Here is a 23,257-nt window from a genome sequence, read left to right as displayed (position 1 = left end):
TTGCAAGAGTTTACAATTTCACTCTTTACCATGGGTACGTAACAGGCTTTATTCCACAGCAAGCACTGTGGGCTCAGGGAACAAACATAAACTTGCATCTGAGGAAAAGGATAAGCAGAGAGAAAAGCCCCAAGGCCACTTCAGGAGATGTTATGCTAATTAGTCAGTAAAAATGCATTTCTAAAATACAGGCTAAGCTGATACTTCTGTTCCTGGAAATGCTTTCTTGTTCTTATTGCAATGTTGCATTACTCTGCTTTACCTTGCAATTAAATGGATCCTCAAAAGTTCTTTTAAATAAAGTGTGTTCCCAAGTGTTTTGCCCTTTAACTTTTCCCACCTTCTCATCTTTCTGTATTTATACTTGAGGGAAAGTCTTGGTACCACACTGAAACAGCATCAATATGTCTTCTTTTTTTTTTTTTTTTAGCCATCATATGAACTCTTGGGAAGGGTGAAATTAAAGGCTCAGCAAACTTCTATCTGCTAAAAGGGAAGGGGAAGAAATAATTTCAGATAGGCAACAACTTCTGAAAAACCTGCTTTAGCTCTCCAAAACCCAACCAGACAAAACCCCCTGAACTCTTTGGCCTGCATATGGGAAATTATCCAGCCCAGTTGTGTGGCTGCGATGTGACAAACCATTTCAAAGCCCTGGGTTTGCAGGGCCAGGCTGTGACACAGGAGGAGGGCAGTGCAGAGGGCTGCAGGGCTGGTTTCTGTGCCAAGCCGTCAGAAGCTTTCCCCCGTGTCCCATGAAGCCAAAACCATTCGGCTCCAAGGCGGACCCGAGCCCATCAGTGACAGTGGCAGCACCTTTGGGATAACATAATAAAAAAGGAAAAAACACTTATTGCATAGGAGCAATGCGCAGCCAAAGAAAAGAGAACTGAGAATATGTGAGAAACAGCCCCGCAGAGCCCAGCGTCGGTGGGCAAGGAGGGCAGGACCCGCTCCGGGCGCTGGGGCTGAGACTGCCCGGCAGCCCTCGGCGGGCAGGGGGCAGAGCTGGAGGAGCCCAGGCCGGAGCAGGGCACGGCCGGGCAGCTGTGACCGCGCTGGAGCAGGGTCCGGGCAGGACTTGTGAGCCCTCGGGGGACCCGGGTGGAGCTGCTGTTCCTGGGAGACTGACCCGTGGGGCACACCCCGCGCTGGAGCGGGGAACATCCTGAGGAGTGCATCCTTTGAGGGAGGGAGGAGAGAGCGTGTGATCCCGTTCCCCCGCTCCCTGCAGTACTGGGGAGAGCAGGGAGGGAATCGGGAATACAGCCGAGTCCGGCAAGCCCGGAAGGCTGAGGGATTAAGTTCTGGGTTTATTTCTCGTTACCCTACTCTGATTTATCTCGCAATAAATTAAACGGATTCCCCCAGCCGGGCCATGTCTGCCGTGCCGGTGCTGGGTGAGCGATCCCTCCTGCCCTGCTCTCGGCCCCCACAGCCTTTCGTTCTGTTTGCTCTGCCGGGCTGAGGGCGGTGATGGAGCGGCTTTGGTGGCACCCGGCGGGGCTCCGCTCTATTTAAATACAGTTGGGACAGTGACTGAGGGCGACGGCGGGGCCGCCACAGCGCCCAGACCCACACGGGGCCCGGCTCCCTCACGGCAGCGGCCCCGCCCCGGCCGGGCGGGCAGTGACGCCACTGCCGGCGCCGCGCTCTGTTCCGGCGGCGGGCGGGAGCGCGGGCGCCGTTGCCATGTCCGCTGCGGGCCCCGGGCCCGGCTCCGGAGCCGCCTCACGGTAAGAACCTGCTCGGGCCCTGCGCACGGAGCACCCCCGCAGCCCACGGTGCTGTTCGCGGGCTCGGGCTGGCACCGGCGGGCCGGGGCTGCGAGGCCGCGGGCGGCGAGGCCGACGCGTGTGCTCAGCGTGTGCTCCTGCCCCTGCTCCGCCGGAGCGCGGGCCCGAGCGGCCGCGGCAGCACCGGCGGCGCGGGGCTGGACCTGGCCTGGCCGCCCCCGAGCCCGGCGGGGCATGCCCGGCTGTCCCGGCTTCTTGGCCGCTCCTGGTGCGCGGAAGGGCTGGGAGAAAGGCAGGAGGGGCAGGGGGCACTGCCCGGCTCCCTGGGCTCGCCCAGGCACTGAGGAGCGGCCAGAAGGATCCAGAGGCGGCCCCGCCGTCTGCCCAGGGCTCGGTAGATGGCCACGGGAGGGACTGCGGCTCCCGGGACCGGGCACAGGCTGTGCCGGCTTCCCCAGGGCACGGTTCAGCACACCTGCATCGCTCTTGGATGGGTTTAGCTGCTTGTGCTGAAGCTTGTGCACTCTAATGGGATGTTTGGGCTGGGCTTGAGCTTCACAAGCTAGGTTGGATCCAGGTGGGCTCTGCTGGATGTTCCTGGTTCCGGGGATGCTGTGCGGAGTTGTTGGAGCTTTATGTACAGCCAGGTCCAGCACAGAATGCCTTGTTAGTTTGGTTGCTGTGCAGCATGGTGTGGCTGAATAGTTTCCAGACTAGAGCTAGTCCTTGATGGAACAAAGCTGCAGCCCTGATGAAGTTTCAGAGTCATGGTGGAGTTTGCTTTCAGAATGGAGCTAGCTCTGGTTCTGTGATGCACTTAATCTGTAGTGTAGTAACCTCCGGCTGGTAATTACAGGCAACATACTGATGAAGATAATGATAATCATAAAAATCTTATCTGCCACTTACTTGGTTTCCTTCAGTTTTGTCTGTTGTGGATTATCTTAAACTCTGGAAGCTGATTAAGGTATCTTTAGTTAAGAATCACAATTCACATGCCTGAAGTCAGTGGCTTCATAATAAGTTACTTTTAAAAATGCATGAACATAGTGCTTTTCTCTGCCTGCAAACCTACAGGCTTGTTGGGCTGAACCTACTGTGTTTGAGGGAATTTTCTTTGTCACCTCATGGTATGATCCCTCTTACTTGTGGGGTTCTCCATCCAGCTTTTTCCACACAAGCAGTGATCTGCTGGTACATTCTCCCTGCTCTGTTTGAAACGTCCTGAGCTCGAGGTCCTGCAGTTTTCAAGCTGCTGCGATTCCTGCAGTGTTTGCCTGCAACTTTTGTCTCCCCCTCAGCTCTTGCCTCAACAGCAGTTGTGGCACTTGGAGAACTGTGTATTGTTGGATTGTGCAGCACATCTGATTGGAACATTGTTGCTTTACAAATAATTTGTTTGAAAAACTCTCACGGATGTATGCAATAGCTGTAGGAATTCCCAAATAATTGGTGACTTATTTGTGACTTCTCAAATCTTTGCCCCAGAAATATCCAGATGTTGAATGAATTTTGAGTTGAATATGTCAGGGGTCACTATAAATGGGTTTCCATGTGCTGTATGAATGAGTTGGAGCCCCTCTACAGTAGATTAATGGACCCTTTCCTAACTTCTTTGTACCAAAATGTGGTTATAGATGGCTAAACATTAAACTAGATAAAATATACTGAAATACTTAAATTGAACTTAAAGTCAGGCAAGTAGTGTGTGCCTGTGTGCAAGCCATGCTCTACACTAGGTACTCAAGGCATAAAGCAGATAATATTGGGATGTGAGTAGCTCCATGCCTATACTCTCAGTGAGCAGAAGTAGGGTTATTTTTTTCCCCTCTTGACAAGTCTCTGCTCTTTTTCCCTGAAATCTGCTCTTAGAAAACGGATGCTCGATAAAACTTTTACTGGGTCTGCAAAACCCTGTGATTGGAGAAGGAACTGCCAGGATGGAGAGGTGTGGAAACTTTTGAGCCTGAAATAGAATTGTGTCAGGACTTTAAACTGGTATTTTATGTGTGTTCTTGCACCAAGCAGTGCCTACAGACCACCCATCTCCAGACAGCATCTTCTTACAGGAATTTGGGAGTGGTTTTTGCCCCTATACCATGACCAGCATCCCTCACTGGTTGGTTATACATTGAGGATGGTATTTTTCAGCTTTTTCTTGCTTTGTCTAACCCTTAATTTGCTTCCTTTATTTCATCCTGATTTGTCTAGAATTTTTTTCCTTTACTTGGTTAAAGGGCTGCAAGCCAGCATCTCTTCAGCAGTATTCTCTGGTGGCCCCTCTCTAGCAGTGATTCTGGGATAGCTTGTGCACATGCCATGACTGGAGTTACTCCAGTACCTGAGGGAGTAACTTCAAATCCTTTCTTTCTTCTTGCAGCTGCCTCCAGAGCCTCAGTGAAGGTGATGTTGCAAGGGCTGGGATCTCCTCCTGATACCCAACATGATGTTTAGGAGAGTGCTGTGACACAGCAGGGCACAGCAGCCTCTTCAGGGTATGGTGTCACTGTGATTCACACCAATCACTGCCCTGTCTTTTCCAGGTTGTCACCCATCAGTCCTGTAACTGAACGAGCTAACTGCAAAACAAGCCTTGTATTTGGAAAACAATACAATATTGTCATGGGGACTCGTTCCTTCTCTTAAATGGACTTTTATTTGGGGTTAAGGGTATGTCTAGCCTAATTTCAGAGGTGATGGAACAGTTCAGTTCTGCAGCAGATGGGTCTCTCCTGAGTTAAGACTTGACCAGAACACTGTTCTTGCATCCCAGGAGCTTCCTGCTTAGTCTTGAAATGTTTCTTGGTTGTGTTTGAATACTGACAGTGCTGTTTCCCTGAGAGTCACCACCTGGAACTTCACATAAAGCATGTGGCAGCTTTAAACCTTGGGTGATGGTTCCTATTTCTATATAGAATGCACTATTATGTGTAATTCCATTTCTGGGATTTTACAAGTCAGTCTCATACTAGTTTGCTCGACCTCCCAGATTCTTCCTTTTTGAAGATCCTTAGTCAGAAGTTGTCTGTCCAGCCAAACTGTCCTCCCCCTGCATTTGCTCATTTTCTTGTCTCTTGGGCTGGACTGGGCTCTTGTGCTTGGGGAAGCTGTCCTTGATGATCAAGCATTGCCTCTTCAGGCCCCCCACAGCATCAGATCAGCCTTCTGAGCAAACTATAAGCTGTCTGTTTGTTATCTTCACTTCTGGGACCTTGAGTACAGGTCCTGAACTGTAACTGAACTGAGTACAGTTGAGTACTGAAAGAGTTCCCCTAATAGAAGTATAGGTGCATTTCATGGCAGCCTCTGGTGCTAGCTGTGTGACTTTTTGAGATGTATGAGTCAAATCTTTTATTGAAAATGGAATTTAGAACTGCATAATATCAATAACTTTTTTGTGGTTAATGTGATACAGATTTGCTGTCTGACTGAGAGAAGTTTAAAAAGTTCAGTCTTTTGTTCAGGAAGTGTCCTAATCTATTAGGATATGTCTGAAGTGGCTTTTAGGAATTAAAGACAGTGTGTCCTGCTGTTGGGAAGGTTGTTTATAAAACCATGGGAGTCAAACAGCATTTTTTTTTTCTGTTTGGGGCTGCAGCTCTAGAAGTTTGTGACCTGTTTAATTATTTCCAGAAACACAAAAATGTATATAGGCTGTGAGATTTCAGGTACCACACTCTGTGTGGTCTTCAGGGGAAAATCTCTTTGGTCTCACTGCAGGTTGTATCCTCAGGAAGAGAGGAGGGAATCAATTGTTCTACTTGGCTGATGTTTCTGTAAATCACTGTGCTTTGATTCTGTCACTGGAAGGTAGCAGCAGTTCTGTGTTCTCCTGCCCTGTGAGTGATGCGTGTTGGCTCTTTCTAGCAGGAGTTGCCACATGATTTCTGGGCTCAGTGGGAGTTGTTTTTCTTGAGGATGAAGTTGTTCTTTCCAAATCTTCCTTTTGTGAAAACAGTTCTTTTCCCCATTAAAATTTTCCCTGCTGTGTTTCAAAATCGAATTGAAAAAGCATTGCATAAGAACTGGGAAAACAAGCATGTGTCATGGGTCAGGCAGAGTGAGCTGCAGACACTCAGAACACTGATAGCCCTGCAAGAATCTAAAAATCATGGGGAACTTCCTGTCAGTGGAACAGGCATTGCTTAGGAGGAAACTAGATTTGTATTTCCATGTTTGATTTCAGTTATTTTATCGCTGTGCTTATTTCTTATTTTATTTCTCACAGCACAGTTTTTTTTCCCTTTTAAGGTTATGAAATTTTAATCAAACCATGATTTTTTAGTCCTGCAGGACAACATTTTCAGGCTTGTCATGACCATCCATACCTTCAGAAATAGGGCATACAAAATGCCTTCCTTGTAACTTTTACAATGTTTAATTCTGAAATTTCCTGGCTAATAAAGAAGGGAAGAAGGAGCAGGGACTCATCCAGCAGCACTCATCACAAAGGTTTATTTGTCTGATTGTCACAGTATTTTGCAGATACCTGTGTGTGTTGTACCCAGGGGCATGTGGGTGTGTGTGGAGGATGAGAAAAGCCAATAGTGGAGTATCAGTGTTTGCTGTGAGCTCTGCTGCATTGTGCAGTGCATAGTGATGTCAATGTGTCTCTTCTGCTTTTGTTTTTATTTGGGTATTCTAATTAAATCTAAAAAAGGAAAGGGGGGTAGATCTGCCATGCTGCACTGTGCCAAGTTCTGCTCCTCTGTCAGAAGCTGTCATGTGGTGAGTGGCACAGAGTGAAAAAAAAAACATTGTGAGGAAAAGCTCTGCTCCAGTTGGGTGATGTCTTGGGTTGTTTTGGCTGCATGCTCTGATGCTGTGTGTGTGTAATGCAGCAGCATGGGCACATTGTCATGAGATACCCCACCAGAAAATATGGGAACACCACACTATTCTGCTGCCTAATTCATGTATTTTTGTTGCTGTTCATTGTAAGGTCCTTGAACGTTTAAGGAGTGAAAGTGACTTGTACAAAAAAACTTGCACAAAACATTACAGCCATTGCTGTAAAAGACAATTAAAAATGTTTCTATAAATACATACTACAGCACTTAGACAAGTCTCTGGGGCCATGTAGGATCCAGTGAAGGGCACTGAAGGAGCTGGCAGAAGTGCTCTCTGAGCCACCTTCCATCATTTCCCAGCCTCCCTGGCTAACCAGGAAGGTCCCACTTGACTGGATGCTTGCAAGTGTAATGTGAATCTAGAAGGAGGGTGAGAGAATGGATCTGGGGACTGCAGCCTGCCCTCAGTGGAGTGGGAGGCTGTAGAACATACCATCTCCCATGGCATCATGTGGCACATACAGGACACCCAGGGGTCTCAGTCCCGGTGTTTAGGGGAGGCAGATCCTGCCTGACCAACCTGATCTCCTTCTCCAACAAGGTGACTTGCATTGTGGATAAGGGAAGGGCTGTCTGTGTGTCTACCTGAACCTTAGTAAACCCTTGGACTCCATTTCTGCTGGAGAAAGTGGCTGCTCAAGGCTTGGGCAGGTGTACTCTTTGCTGGGTTTAAAACTTCTGTGTGGCTGATCCCAGAGAGTGAAGGGGGATGGAACTGCATCCCTGTGGGACTGGGCACTGGTGGAGTTCCCCAGGGTTCAGGATTGGGACCAGTCCTGCTTAATATCTTTATGAATGTTCTGGGCAAGGGAATGGAGTGCAGCCTAAGCACAGCAATCCCATGGAACACTCCATGCTGGGAGGAGAGTGGTGGAAAGGGGGCCCATCAGGAAAGGACCTGGGGGTGCTGGTTGACAGCTGCTGAACATGAACCAGCACGTGTGTAGGTGGCCAAAAATGCCAAGGGCATCCTGCCTGTGTGAAAAATGGTGTGTCAAGCAGGAATAGGGAAGTGATTTCCCCCTCTTTTGGGTTCAGTTTTGGGCCCTTCTCTACAATAGATATTGAAGGGCTGGGGCATGTCCAGAGAAGGGAACAGAGCTGGGGAAGAGGCTGAAGCACAGCTCTGGTGAGGAGCAGCTGGAGAAGCTGGTGTGGCTCAGCCTGGAGGAAAGGAGGCTTGGGAGGATCTTATTGCTCTCCACAACTCCCTGACAGGAGGATGGGGCCAGGTGGGATGATCAGGCTCTGTTCCAAGGGACAGGACAAGAGAAAATTGCCTCAAGCTGTGCCAGGGAAGGTTTAGATTGGATATTTGGGAAAATTTCTTCCCTGAAAGGGATGTCCAGCCTTGGCACAGGCTGCCCAGGGCAGAGGTGGAGTCACTATCCCCTGAGGGGTTTAAAAGACCAGGCACTTGGGGATGTGGGTTAGTGATGGCCTTGGCAGTGCTGGGTATTGGTTGGACCTAATGATCTTGGAGGTCTTTTCCAAAAGAAATGATCCTATGATTTTATTCCAACACTCTTTAATAGATGTAATTTCATTACCCCAATCAAAACTTTGTTCTTAGGGAAATAGTGACTGTTTAAAGTCATATAAAACCATAGTCAATTAGCTTTTTTTTCTAATCAGTATAATTACTGTGTGTTGGTTTTATCACAGTATCCTGACTTTAATTATTTGCAGCTTGGGAGAACTGTTTCTTGCATGAAACTTTATATTCAAAGCCAAGGCAGATGGGCTTGAAAAGCACAAGCTGAAAGTAAATAGCAGTCTATCCAGGTGCTGCTCATAGCAGGCAGCTTTCAGAAATTCTATCCAGAGTAGCTAGTTTGAGAAAGTCTGACCAAGCTGGACTTTGTATTTTAGGATTTTTAAAACAGGATTTAGTGCAATAAACTGAAGATCACTTGCCAGGGCTTTTAATGGTGAATTATTGGCATCAAGATGTGCTGAACAGAAGGCAGCTGCTGAGAGTGATTCTGCAGCCCATATCTCTGCTCTGATGCCTTCTGGTTTGAAGTTTAGATAAAGTGGCTCCTTAAGTTGAGCAAACAAAATAGCCCAATTCTTATTATCTTGCATTGTTGGTGTTCCATGCAAGAATTAAAAAGGAGGGTTATTCAAAACAAGTCTAGATCAAATAAAACCTGGTATTTAATTCACATATTACAGAATAGTTTTCATCAGGTAATTAACAAAAATCATCCCATAAAGCAAAAAAGTGTGGTACTTTGCTGGTTTCCAGAAGCAGAACAATGGACTCATTTTTCTGAATGTTTCTTTCATTGCAGCAGCTCATTTAATAGCTTCTTGCACACTTGCTTCCATTTTGTACTGTTTTTCTCATTCACAAACCCAGTGACCCACAGAAACATTCTCACCTCCTGAATCTTTGATACCTCTGCTGTTGTGTTCACTTAGGGTTTAAAAATATTCTGTAGTAATGTGTAAAAAAATAATAAAGCTTACCTGAAGTGCAGTTAACTTGGTTTTATACTAGTTAAAATCTCATTTTGAGATTTGATGTGCAAAAACCCCCAAAACAACCAAAACAAAAAAAATTCCCCAACAAAAAAAAATCAGCCTTGTGCATTTTCAGTTTTTAAAAATCATCTTTGTTGCTGGTGAGCTGCTGGCTCAGTGTGCTCCTCTGAGGCAGCTCAGGCTGAGCAAGTGCACGATGCTGGGTTTGATTTTTGGGAAAGCCAAGCTCTGGGTGGTTCAGAGCTCTCACACTGGGTGAGGAGGTGTCCAACAGCACCTGGAGGGGTTGAGGCCCTGGGCCATGCACCCACCAAGGGCTGGGGCTGCCTGGGGACATCTGGGGATGAGCTGTGGTGGAGGGGGCTCTTAGGGAGATGAATGGGGCAGGAGCAGCTGCTCCCTGGATGATGCTGGTGGCTTCAGCCTTGGAGCTGAGAGCAGCTTCCCTCAGCCTCTCAGTGCAGGAGGAGAGAGGCAGGGAGAGGTTCCTGCCATGCCTTGATCCAAGGACTTTCTGTGCCCAGCCACAAGAGGATGTGTGCCTGCTCTGTGTGAGAGCCTGGTGACTGGGTGGGTGGTACAGGTGGAAGGGCTGTTGTATATTTATCACTGTCATGTCTCTGCTTCATCAAAGTGGAACATCAAGTAGATGATAAAATGATGGTTTCATTTACCATGGCTGTGACTGAAAAGGGACATCCTGCTGCTCTGCTTGCTTGTTTTTCCTGACCCTCATCCTGCTGGCTCCCCTGGAACAGGGCTCTGTGAGGCCAGAGCTGATCTTTCTGTCATCAGCTCAGCAGAAAGACTGTGCTTGGGTCTCTTTCTTTTCCCTTGGCAGATCCTACATCCAGACTGCTGTTCAACCTCACAAGCCTCTGGAGGCCAGGAAGGAGGGAGTGGGAGGCAGGCAGGAGTGGGGTGCAGGAGGCTGGGAGAGGCAGGAGGTCAGGAGAGGCAGGAGCTCTCCCTTTTCCCACACCACTGTTGGGGTGGAACCACAGCACACCTCGAGTGTGAGGTGTCCTCTGCCTCTGCTGCTGTTTCTGGAGACACAGGGAAGGCACAAAGCCACCCTAGGCCAAGTTCTCACTTGGAATTTTCATTTCCCTGGGACAAGGCATGAAGCCACCAGAGGTCAAGTTCTGCCTGCCATTAAGGCAGGCACTTCTGTTCATTTGCTTTGGTTCAGTCATTTGCTTCCAAGTGCTACAAGATGTCCAGCTTATTTGGAAAGTGTGTTTTGTTCACACATGTAAAATATTCCAGTGGGACTCTGAGAATCTTTTTGTCTTTGTAATTATTTAAATCCTTCTGAAAGCCAAAATTAAAGAACTGCTCACAGCTTTTAAGCAAAGCATGGCATAGGAAGTTACTGCAGTATGGATCAGTGGAATGTAAAATATTTTTCCATACTCAAGAGTTTAGTTTGGGATTCTTCTATGAAATTACACAGCAAAACAGTCTTAAATAACCGAAGCAGAGGATGAGAGACAGGACCTCTTAGTATAAATTTCAAATCTTCTTGTGCTTGGCCATTGTATTTTGTACTCCTTTGTATGATCTCTGAGTGGCAGAGTTTCTCTTCAGTCCTAATTTTTCTGTTATTTCTACAAAAAAATAAATAAGATTTATGTTTAAAATAAAACCGATTGAAACTGGTGGAGGAAAAACTGGAAAGGTGACAGTAGTGCTTTGTATTGTAGACTTGTGTTTTGTGAATAGGGTCATTTCCAAAGAACCTGAATTATGGAAAAGACTAATTGTGAATTTAGTTGACTTTGAGTTCAGGCAATAACAGTAAGTAGCTTTGATTAGGGGTGGCAGCCTCGCAAAATCCTTAAACCCTCAATGAAATGTTATCCTGCCACATACAATACACCCTGGCACGTAAGACCTGCCCTGAAATGAGGGAGAAACCTTTTGTGTTTTCGTGGTTCATTTGGAATGATTGCAGGCTGCACAGCATCCCTGTGGCTGGCACGTGGGGCCGGGCTGCGGGCGGGCTGCACGTGTGCCAGCCTAAGTAGGTCTGGCAGGAGCCAGGGAGGGGACACAGCCGTGGTTTTCAGGACACCAGAAAGTTGTTTCTCTAAACCAGTTCAGTCACTTTGTGTGGGGATGATCCCGTGGTTTGAAGGTGCCTGGATATTCCGGGCAGGGTGGGTGAACAGAAGGTCCTAGAGGAGGGAGTGTGTGTGAAATAGCCTTTTCACATTTCTGCAGACACTTAGAGCTAGGCTTTTGTGGCTGTGGAGGCAGGAATAGGTTGTGCCACAGCACAGAAAGTGTCTGGATTTAACTTCTCTAACCCACTGAGAGTTTTTCAACATTTCTTCTGATTTTTGCAGTTGTGCTGTGTGGGCATGTGGCAGAGGAGGCAGCTCAGGAAAAGCTGCTCTGAAGAGGTTGGGGTTGGTTTTAATACAGTGGCTCCAAAATGAGATGCAGAAAGAACAAAAACATGCATCATACTGCTTGTGCACATCAGGTGGGCACAGGGGAAGCCAGGAGGACACAGGCCTTTCTCTTTTGCCCAGCAAATTGCAGAAGTTAATCAGGTTGTGAAAACATAATGCAAAATTTCGTGATTTTAAACCCCTGGAAGGCAGCAGCTTTTTGATGTAGTATATAAGATCTCTCTGCTAAGTGCTTCCAAAATAAAAATTCTTTTATAAAATTTCATCAAACTTCTCTTTTTGAAAGGTGCAGTTGAAATAATGAACTTGCTTTGTGAATTTGGTGGGGAACAGCACTGTGTGTAAATGCATTTAGGTGTACAGTCTTGTCCTGATTTTTTTTTTTGATTGTTATATAAATGTTCTAAATTAAAACAGGTTAGATTGAATCATGCTGTTTACTGACCTAGTAGACCAGACTTGATCATTTAAACTGTCTTTAAAATCATGGTGCACGTGTCTGATTAGTGTGTTAGCTTCTGCAGTCAGCGTGGTCCAAGCAAATGATGTAGAAATGTACCATGTGCATGAAAAATCTGTATCTTCAAAGCTTAAAGCTAAATCCCTTGTTTATGAAATCTTTCCATATATGAATTTTGTATTTTATTTGGGAGATGGCCACACGAGTTTTAGGGGAGGAGTATATAACAATTAATATTCTCTGATAGCCTACATGATAAGCCCCCCAAAAAGTACATAAAGCCATGAACACCTTTTTTTAACAGGGCTTGAAGACTGCTGAGGAACACACGATTTGAATCATTGAAGCATTAAAATAATAGTAATACCCATGGAAGAGCCACAAGACTTACCCGAGCAACCAGTAAGTACATTTAAAAAAGGCTGAAAATGAAAATCTAAAACAAATTAGTGATCTGACAATTTTGGTATACAGTTATTTTAACTAATATTGGAAAAGAAGGCTTATACTTAGTGTATTTATTCAGAGGGCAAAAAGCATTTTGTTGTTCATAAAATGTGCTGTACATTTAATTCACTTTTATTGTACAGGCAGTAGTAAGAAAAGAGCAGTTATAAGTTCTTGAACTTTATGATGTTTCTATGCAAAATGATTACTTGTTATGCTTAGAAAACCAGACTTATCTCAAGCCTGTTGTAGAGAAAATTCACTATTTTAGGGACAAATTCAGCATGCTGGCTATTCCAGAGTGTATAGTCTTTAATTTTTCTTATGCTTGAAATCTTGAAAAGATCCTGTGATTCATTGCTTCCACGAGTGGAAGGCATTTTTAAATGACTGATGTAACAGTACCTTGGGGTAGGGAAGCATGTCTGAAGGTTAAAGTTGCTACACGTGAAATATTTGCAATAGTGTTTTCATTATCAATAACTGATATTAACACAGCAAGGAAGTGTTGGGTAGAGAATTATCAATACAGCATGAGATTAATTAAATTGTGTATCTAAAACATAATAGCATAGGTATTAAGCAGAAATATTTGTATTAATGTTCTGTTCCCAAAATAAACTTGGCACAAACTCAACAAGAAATTGCCAAGTTACAATGGGAGTGATGCTTGTAATCTTGGAGACCTTGTCAAATGCACACAGAAACAGAAAAATGTGCTTGAGGGCACTTTGGGTGTGTTGTAATTGAAAAGATTTTGATGCCTTTTTAATGTGAGAATTTAATATTTTTCAGTTAAATTGGTTAGAAAATACATTGTAATGTCATTTATGCCATTTTATGACTCGGGAACAAAGTCAAATGAAATGGAAATGTAAAATTATTCAGAATCTGGCTTTCCTCAAGCTGCAGATGATGGGCCTGAGTAATATCCACAAAATGTGAAACTAAGCAGCAAAACCATATAGTTTGTACTCCAGCTATTTGAAGAGTTTAAAAATTAATTCCCTGTACTAAAAAAGGAAATCTCTCTAAACACATCCTAATATAATGAAAACTGTCCTTATTCTTTAGGGCATGAGAGATAGGGTACAGCTCATTTTCAGTGGTGTGTCCTTTAAGCAGATTCTGCTGTAATATTCAGCTAAAGATTTTCTTGGTAATTTCTTTTAAGAATACCACTGATACCAGTCAGTAATTCTGGGACAGATTATGAGACTAGATGGATCATAATGAATGAGTGAGGTGGTAATGGCATGTTCTTGCAGGAGAAACCCTGGCATCCTTCTGAGTTTCACAGTAATGTTTGTAGCCTGCAGAAATCAAATTTGTGTTCAAGCCAGTGCTGCCAGTGGTGTAATACCCTGTACAGGAGCAGGATCCAGCTGGCACCTACAAAATGAGAAAAGGGCTGTATTGGTTTTAATCAGGAGTCAAAACTCCTCATTTATTACAGAAAAAGCATTCATGTTCCTATCTTTATGCAGTATTAAAATATAAGAGGAAAAGACAAAGTTCATGGCTGTAATGCTGAATCTGTACAGAGTAAGATTTTTTTAAATTTATGACTGTTTTATTCAATTTCCACAACATTTCTTACCAGCCATTTTTGTGGCTTTATATCTCAGTACCTGTTACTAATGTAACTAACATGAGTAGTTATTCAGTAATTCTGCTGTACCAGATCCAGTGTTAGCCCTTGTTTTCTGATTAGGAGGAAGCTTGTTTTGAGATGAAGAGCCCATGGTTACACTGGTGAGTTCTGGAGTGCAGGACAAGGCTGGGAGTTTAGCCACCACTGTGAACCCTGTGTTAGTTGTAGCTCTGAACATTTTTGTCTTTGCAGGTAAAGAAAGCCAAGATGCAGGAATCCAGAGACCAGAGCCTGAGGTATGGGATTTTAAATTGGATTTTAGTGTGGAACACTTCTTTATGATCTTTTACAATTATAAAGCTTTCATTTTAGAAATTTGCCTCTTGATTTATTTTTTACAGAGCTGTGGAAAATATAGTTGTATTTGGATTTGGTATAATTTTGATTAAATTCTCAATAAAAATTAATTAACTGGCCCTGTGGTATAAAGCTTTTATAAAAGTGGCCACAAAGAGTCTTAATGGCATCAGCACATCTGTCTTTCACAGAATGAGACTGAAATAACTTGCATTTAATTTGGTGAGACTCAGGACATATTAATAATAGCTGTACTACTATTCTTAGTGAAACTCTGTGGATAACTGCTTTGAGAGATGAAACTCTTGAATTGTAGCCTCTCCTATTTAAAGCTGTTGTGTGATACTATTTTTAGCCTCAGTAGATGCTTTTTGATGGGTATTGTATTTAGGAATTAACTGTTGTTATTACTACTTATCATGAGAATAGCTATATTAGGATTGATTCTGCTTCTCTGAGTAGCAGCAAATACAGTGAGGAAAGATTTCTTTTTTGGAGTCTTTGCCATTCCAGTAAGCAAGGAGGAAATGCCATTTCTGCAGGAGTGCACATGGTATATTCTCAAAATTAGAATTTTGATCTAATCACACAAGCTCCCTTTCTGGCCCATCTGAGGTCAGAGAAATCAGATCCTAGGGAGGTTTTTTCACCTCTCTTGGGTAGAGGGGGCAGCATGGGCAGATCTGAGCATGCTGGGGGGCTCTCCCTTCTCCCTCTGTGCTGCCCTGCTTCAGTACAACCACACCTTCCCTATGGGCACAGGGAGCTCCAGATCTGGGTGTAAACATCCTTGGATTTTAAAATTGTGGACATCCAGTTTTAGAAACAGAAGACAGGGGAGGGATAAAGTTGCATTTCTAACTTGATTAAATATTCTGTTTAAATAACCTGTCCATGTTTTTATGAAGCTGTACATGATTTTAAGTTTGACCAATGGATAAGTTTAAAAGAATTTATTGGTCCTATTTCTCCCTTTCCTCTGCACTGCAGGAGGTGGAGGGAGAAAAAGGTCAGTTTAATTGGGCCCAGAAAGCAGGGATGGGTGGGGAAAGGTGTTGCAAGATTTGGGTTTATTTCTCATACAGCCTCCTGCTCCCTGTGTTGTTCAGCACAGACACCTTTAGGCTCTTCCTGAGAGTTGAATTTGCTCATCCAGCACAAAACCGTGCAGTTGTTTTTTGTTGGGATGCTGAATGGAGTCAGGTGATGGAGGGAGGCCAGAGCACCATGCTTGGTGCACACCTGAGCTACAAGAGGGGAGGTCCCCCCTCAGCAGCAATAAACAGCTCCTTTGGCTCCTGCACCTTGAGAAACTGCAGTCTCAGAATGTCACAGCAGCACACAGATGGCTCAGAACCTCATGAAAAGCTGTGTTGCAGAGCTAGCAATAATAAAACTAAAGCCTGGAAGGGATGGCAATAATCAAGGAAAAAACAGTTTCATTCAGAAATTACCTGTACTTCCTACTCTGTACATGAACAGAGCAACATCAACGTGGAACTGAAACAATGTGGGACAAATCCAGAATAATCCAGTAACCTGCAAATGTTTAAGTACAGAAGTGCCCCCCAGTTCAAGGGTGTTTCAGCACTGCTCCTAAGGGACAAATGCAGCAGTGAGGCAATGCCCATGGGCAGGGGAGCCTGTGACAGCAGGGTCACACTCCACTGCTGGCAGCAGTTCCTTGGCTGCTGCAGCTTGGGGGCATGGAATGGAGATGCCAAGAGGTGTTTCTCACAGAAGCCACCCCTGCAGTCCCCATCTACCAGACCCTGGTCACTCAAACCCCATTTAATTTGATGTCTAATTCCAGTGCAGATCTCAGAATCTTTTACTGAAATACCAAAGAACACAGAGCTAGGTTTTGTGAAGGGTTAGTTTGCCTTGGTCAGAAGGGTTGAACCCAGGTGTTATGATGCCCAAGGATGTTAATTTAAGAGTTCATAATGCTAATACTGAACCTTTGTTGTCCTGGCAGTCATGTGAGCAGCACAGAAGTCAGTGATCAGAAAACTGAATCTTCAAACCTTGGTTCAAACCTTCCCATGTCCAGTGAGAGTGAGTATCTGGAGTTCTCCCATTGTCTTTCCTCATGTCTTTCCCTGGTCTCATGCTTCATCATCCACAAGCTTTGTCTCCTCCTTGTAATCCTTAGCCTGCTCTCACTATCAGTTGTAAAGTGAACATTTGCTGTAGTGTTTACAAGTGTTAATGCCTGATGGTAAGGAAATATCTGTTTCTAACAAATATTTTTGTGTCACTGCCCCTCAGCTCTCTCTTGGGTGCTTTTGAGTACTGCTGTATCTTATCTGCCTTAGACATGATTCTTCTTGAGGGTTGAGTCAATATCAGTTGTAATGCCTATTGTAAACATGTTTTATAAATCATTATCTCTACACAGCTGGTTGGGTCCTTTGTGGCAATATGCCATACACTTCATCTTAGACTCTGAATTGTATTGAATGTCTGCAGAAAGCTCTTAGGAAATAAACAGAGAAGAAACAGGCAGGGAATACAAAGGTTGCATACTAAGTGAAAAGTGGAGTGTATTCTTTCTCTTGGAAAAAGAGGGCTGGAAGTTATTAGGAAAGTCAGAGTCCTGTGTGGATTACCTTTGACTGTCAACCCATATTTTGAAGTGTAAGTCAGCTCACCTTAGCTGAAAGTGTGTAAGGTGTAACTTCCCATTGTAATTGATTTAATCATTGCTATTTTAATCCATGTACTCTGGTGTTGCAGGAGTTACGAGAAGTTTCATCCTGCAAAACCTGCTGCCTAACTAGATAAACTATTTACAAATCCTAGAAATTGCATTCAGTTTATTGTGGGATTTTTTGCTTTTTTTTACACCATTGCCTAATTCTTTGTATAAACACAAATTCTAGAAATATCATTACTACATAACTATTCAGATGAATATTGACTTTCTTTAAAAAACCCTACAAATCCTCAACATGTGGGAACTGACAAGTGTTAGAGGAAAGCCTTTAGGTCCAAAAGTTCCCAGTTTCTGTTTCCTGTTGTATCCTTGTGCTATGTGGGCTTCACACTGTGAGCAAAGGCAAACACTGAGGAGCAGAGGAAGGTGATTCATGGATCATTTGGGAGGATCAGCACATGTGGTTGTGTTCAGATCACACAAAGAGAAGGTTATTGAGGTGGCAGAATGCACATTAGGGTTAGAGTTGCCTGTGGCACTGTCTTGCTGTCCTCAGTGTAACTCAGGAGAGTTTACTACATGGTCATACAAGAGCAATGATGCGGGTCCAGTATGGAAAGCCCAACTTTTTTGAGCACATTTTTGGCATTTGGATCAAATCCCAAGGCAGAGTATGCTGCTATCCACGACCCTGTGCTGTTTTGGAGGCTGTTAATTGAGGGAGAGGGAAAATGTGGTCTCTTGTAATGGTAGGTGTGGGGGAGCAGGGCCCCTGGGCCTGCACAAGGGATACACAGCACAGGTGTGTGCGCTGGGCTCCTGCTCATCATTGCTTTACTGATGGACAGCTGATATTTAATCAGCTGATGTGAATCCAAGGGGTGTTTAATGGCTCTTGGATTAAGCCATAGGATCCCAAACCCCCATCTCCAGCCCACCCTGGAGTGCTGTAACAGAGCTTTCTCACACAAGGTGTACCAGAGCTGTGCTGACTGAGAACATTTGAAACATTTCCACATTTCCTCCCTGGGTTGCCAGCTGAACCACTCTGTCTTACCAGCTTCAAAGTGTAATTGTCGTGGATTTATTGAAGCAGAAAAATCTGGTTAAATGTAACTACCAGCTTATTTTAGAGGCATCTCTGAGCCTTGTGCACTGCAACTGTGCTTCCCTGGATATGTGTGATGAAGTTCATTGAGCTGGAGCTGTTCCTTTTTGCAGGAAAACTGTTTGCTGGAGCCAGGCATGGACAGAGTACCCTAAAGGAGGAGGAAAGCTTGGCAAAACAGATGTTTGGTCTCTGCTTCAGTTCACAGAAGTGTTACACTTGGTGCAGATGAAGCCCCTTTGGCAAATATGCAGGGTTTTGGGGAGGACTGAAATCAAAGTTTTTTTATGACAGTTGTAAAAAATTATTGTAGCAGCTGATAAAGGGAAAGAGCCCTGTTTCACAGGGAGGAATGGTGTGACTGATTGATCTACCTGCTGTGAGCTGGCAAAACATTTTTGTGCCAGTTTAACAGTGTGTTTTTGAGAATTTGCTTTGAAACAGATATTCAGGGCACTGAAAGTCTTTGTAAATATTGTGTGTTGACTAAAATGTACCATGAGTATTGATATTTGTCTTTATTTGTCGGGTTTTGAAAGCACCTCTGTAATTACACAAACTTTTTTTTTTTCAGTTATGACATGCACTGATTATATCCCAAGGTCATCAAATGATTATACCTCACAAATGTATTCTGCAAAGTAAGTCAAGAAATTGTTACTGAGTTCTGTAACTCTTACTTCTCTCTGAAGGAATTTTTTTGTATTTATGCATTTCTCTAGTGCAGTAAATCCCACTACTGGCAGCAGATACTCATTGCTGAGGACACTGAACTTCCAGAATTCACTCTTCAGCTTTAGTGACTGTTGTTTTATAAATGATAAATGAAAGCCCCACAAAGATAAATGAAACCCTACAAGTAATTAACATGATAGTCTTGGTGAATAATGCACATGATATTTGTCAAATAAATTGAACATAAATAAGTCTAAGGGGAATATAAGATTTTCTCATCATTCACTGTGTTTAGGGATCTTGTAGTTCTTCCTGTTGGAGCAGGATGGGCTTTAACCCCTGCTGCTTGTTTTTGTGTAGTTTCTGTGTGTGTCCCACTGGTTCTTACAGGTACTGCTGGGTTACAGTAGTGTCAGGGTCTGGTGTGGTAAGGCATGATTAGTGGGACTGACCACTCTTGCCTGTTGGAATGGGGAGTGTGTCCCTCCCAGTCCTGGATCTCTGGCACTGGAGGAGGGAGTTTCCCTGCTGTCACTGCAGGCAGCATCTATAAACTCTAGAGCCTGCCTTGGGAAGCACAAGGAGCTTATTGCACTAAGAGGACATATCAGTCTGAGTAGTTTCTCCTTTCTGGAGCAATTATTGAAGGTGTCTTCTGGTTTGAAGGCTGAAAGCTGCATCATGTAAACAGTTCTTTCTGACTTTTGTTCTCTCTTTTCTCCAAGGCCATATGCACATATCCTCTCTGTACCAGTATCGGAAACAATGAGCCCTTACCCTGGTCAGCCTCAGTACCAAGCACTACAGCAGTCCCAGCCCTACACCATCTACCCCCAGACCACCCAGACCTATGGACTACCTCCTTTCGGTAAAAAGTGATTTTTCAAAGGTTTCTCTGTGCCTGCAGTTACTGTTTTATGTCTCAGTAAAAAGCCAATGTTAAGCTTAACCAGGTGTGTTGGAGAGAAGAGTTTGTAGGAGGGCACCTGCATAGCTTAAACTGTAGATAGGCACTGATCTCTTGATGGGGCTTCAACTTAAAAATAAGATTTTTTACAAAGCTGTTACTTTGGATCTCCCCGTGAAATTTGCCATATGGTTCTTGGTTTGGGATCATAATTGTCTCTGGCTGTGGTATAGCTGTGTTTGTGCAGTTTCCTTGTTAGTGAAATGACACAACACCCCATACTACAACTCCTCCTTTCTCCTTTCTCCTTTCTCCCTCCTCCTTTCTCCTTTCTCCCTCCTCCTTTCTCCTTTCTCCCTCCTCCTTTCTCCTTTCTCCCTCCTCCTTTCTCCTTTCTCCCTCCTCCTTTCTCCTTTCTCCCTCCTCCTTCCTCCCTCCTCCTTTCTCCTTCCTCCCTCCCCCTTCCTCCTTCCCTTGTTGTTGTCCACAATTAAGACATTTTTATTTCATCTTTCACCAAATGAGAGCTCATGCTAAAATGTCTCCAAGTTTACTTTAGGCAAATAATTTGCTTAATTTGCTCTAATAACTGGACCCTCTTGCTGGCTGTGCCAGTCTATACAAATGCAGCTCCCAAAAAATAGGAGGGAGCAGAGGCTGTTTTATCCCTTAGCAGGGAGCACTGATGAGAGGGGAGAGCATCACACCACCATGCAGGGAACCTGGGGGAGCATCCTGGCTGCCTGTGGCAGTGCTGGAGTCACCACCCCTTGCAGAGGACATGGTGCAGTGGTGGATGTGGTGGTGCTGGATTAATGGTTGGACTTGATGATCCTAAAAGTATTTTCTAACTTTTGCCATTCTGTGATTCTAAATATATATCTCAGGTGCTTGTGGTTGTACTGCACAATCATATGCACTGAGCCTCTTGCAGATTTGTCTGTAATGCTAAAATTTTAGTACCTTGATGTGTGTAAACATGAACTTTTCTTTAGTTAAAGAATTAGATGTCTTTGAATAAAAACAGCTGCATTTCTGGCTTTTGCTAGCTGCTGACACAACATGGGCTTTTGTAAAGGTTACAAAACAATTGATTTGTCATTATATATTTGAAAGATGGTGTAGGAAAGATAATAAATCCAGACTTGGCTTTGTTAAACACAAGTTAAATTGCTAACACTGTAATTACTAATGGTTGCTGGAACATACTCCTCCTCACTGGGTGCCTGCACTTTGGTTTCAGTGCCTTGTTGCACTGCTTTTTGCTGGATCTGAACAGTGCCTGATGGTTTCCTTTGCTTCATTTATTTGGTGTTTTTTGATAGTGTGTTGTGCATGGTGCACTGAGGCTGCTTCGTGTGCTGTTGTGTGTTTTGATGTGTCACATGTTGGTGTTTTTAAAGGCAAATATTTGTAAATATGTGGAGTGCTCCAGTGAAGTTGTTTAAAACAGTGGTTTAGACTTCTACAATTCTGAAAGGAGGGAGGGAAGGTGTAGGGGTTTTGTTGGTGTATTGTGTGTGTGATGTTTTGTTGGTTGCAGTAGTGGTGGCTGTATTTGGGGGAGTGTTCATTTTTTAGAGGCAAAGGTTCTGGAGTGCAGGGGTACTCAGCTGCTTCAATATCACAGTCTAAATGTAAAACTAGAAATTCTTCTGAAGACCTGGAAGGAGCTCAGCATTTTCTGTTGTCTTCAAAGGAACTTTCATCTGTAAAATATCCAAAATGTCATCAGTTACTGGAATGTCTGGTGTTGATTTTGAGGTCTGTTGTTAAACATCTGAATTTTTAGTGTGAAATCAAGCGTTAGGAAGATGTTAAAAGTCATTATTTCCAGTAATGGAGTGGTCATGCTGAGAAGATGGACTTTGCACAATGTGATGGAGAGGTAAAGGTAGAGGATTGAACATGCACACTGCAGAGGGAATTCTGGAAATTGTTTCTGCTCACAAAATCTCCAGTGAGCAGGTGAGGGCTGACAACTTGGTGACATGTTTTACCAGCACTAGAGGGCAGGTTGGTGTGTCTTTCTACCTTGTATTTGTTTCTATGCCAGAAAGAAGGCACCCTGGGTTCTCTCACTGGAACAAACCAGCATGAAATTCAGGCAAGCTGGCAAACACAAGCATAGTCTGGAGGTGGCTGAAGTCAGGATGCTCCTTTTAGAGAAGGGATGACCTATGTTCTTGCTGATTTGTCACCTCTCTGGTGTTCAGGTCATTGTTCTGCATGGGATGCCCTTGTGGTCTGGAGAGATTTTATTAAAGAAGCATTAAAATAAGAGTAGTGACATGCAGGCTGCATAGAGCTGGTATTAGAAGCACCCTGGATGTGATGGCTTACATTAACTCAAGAAAAACCTCCTAGTGCTGGGATGTCCTGTGTGGGGCCTTTCCATGGTTGTAGATGTGTGCTGGGACATTCTGTGACATACAGGGCTGCCATTGGACATGGAAGAGTCTCATTCCTCCTCTCACAGCTTCTCCTCCATCATCCTTGAGGCTCTGCCAGTTTATCATGCTGTCCTGCAGGACATATGCCACCAGTCCAGGTATAGAAAGTACAAAGGACATGTCATGGAAGGCAGGGGCTGAAAGATGCCTTAGCACATGCCCTGAGTCACCCAGCCAGCACTGCCAGCACCTCTGTGTGTGTCTGACCTGCTGCCACACTCCCTGTGTGGTCATTGTCCCACAGCATCCAGGGTGGGTTTGTGTTTCACTGTCAGGTCGTTTGGCACTTCTGCATGTCCTGTCACCATCACATCATGTTGCTGACTGCTCCTTGTCCCTCTGTCCTGTGCCCTAAGGAGCTTCTGGTTCCTGTCCCCTGTGAGAGCTGCTCACCCATTTGGAGATGGTGGCACTCCCTTTCCAGGCTAAACAAACACAGCTACTCCCACTCCCCTTGGAGGATCTTTTCCCATGTGTTTTGTTCTGGAGTTTCTGCAGTGTATCTAGAGTCTTTCTTAAAGCCTCTCCTTTTTGTTTGCTAATTATTGAGGTTCTGGAGGTCTGAAAGCTTAACAAAGACACAACTTGGGAGTCAGAGTCAAACCCTGGGGTGACTGTGCAGAGGGGAGTGATTTAAGTTGACTCATAGGTGTCAGTTTGAGATCAGATATGTAAATAAATCAAAGGGCCATTGCAGAATTTAATTCTGACAAAGCTGCAGCATTGAGTGACCTCCTGGAGCTGCTGCTCATGTCCAGCTTGATGGAGTCTCCCATGTCATTTAGGTAAGGAACCTGGAGCTCACAGCCAAGGCTCAATCCTGCTGGAGTGGATGTAGGGCTGCAGGTGGCTTCTGCAGCCTTGGTACTGTTTTCAGGAGGGTGCTCTTTCTGATGGCCCTGAGCTCTGTCTAGCTCCAAAGCTCTTTTGTCCCTCTGCTTTGCACACTCCTGCTTGTTTGTAAATAGATCCTCTCAAAATGTTTCTGCTTCCTAACCAGGGCCAGGGAGAACTGTCTTTGACTTTGGCTGTAGGTTTGGAGACACTCAAATGAAAGCCTGAAGAACCCTGAAGAGTGAGGCCTGAGCTGAGCTGCCTCAT

General features: G+C 44.5%; 1 protein-coding gene across 3 annotated transcripts in view; it reads left to right on the top strand.

Moving 5' to 3' along the window:
• Window positions 1-1,645: 1,645 nt before the first annotated feature.
• Window positions 1,646-23,257, top strand: part of EYA3 (EYA transcriptional coactivator and phosphatase 3) — a 37,291-nt gene continuing 15,679 nt past the window's right edge. For 2 of the 3 annotated variants that reach the window (XM_084222829.1, XM_084222827.1), the window contains exons 1-6: window positions 1,646-1,736; window positions 12,261-12,358; window positions 14,250-14,293; window positions 16,333-16,412; window positions 18,696-18,762; window positions 19,522-19,664. In XM_084222829.1, coding sequence (XP_084078955.1) covers window positions 12,326-12,358; window positions 14,250-14,293; window positions 16,333-16,412; window positions 18,696-18,762; window positions 19,522-19,664 — 367 coding nt within the window. In that variant the 5' untranslated portion in view covers window positions 1,646-1,736; window positions 12,261-12,325. Of the gene's footprint in view, window positions 1,737-4,116; window positions 4,232-12,260; window positions 12,359-14,249; window positions 14,294-16,332; window positions 16,413-18,695; window positions 18,763-19,521; window positions 19,665-23,257 lie in introns of all 3 variants that reach the window. The other variant, XM_084222828.1, reaches the window with a different exon arrangement.

This window comes from Fringilla coelebs (assembly GCF_963513975.1).
Source record: "Fringilla coelebs genome assembly, chromosome: 28".
Classification (NCBI taxonomy): Eukaryota; Metazoa; Chordata; class Aves; order Passeriformes; family Fringillidae; genus Fringilla; species Fringilla coelebs.
Note: the sequence above shows the minus strand (reverse complement) of the source record. Positions and strands in the feature narration are given on the sequence as shown.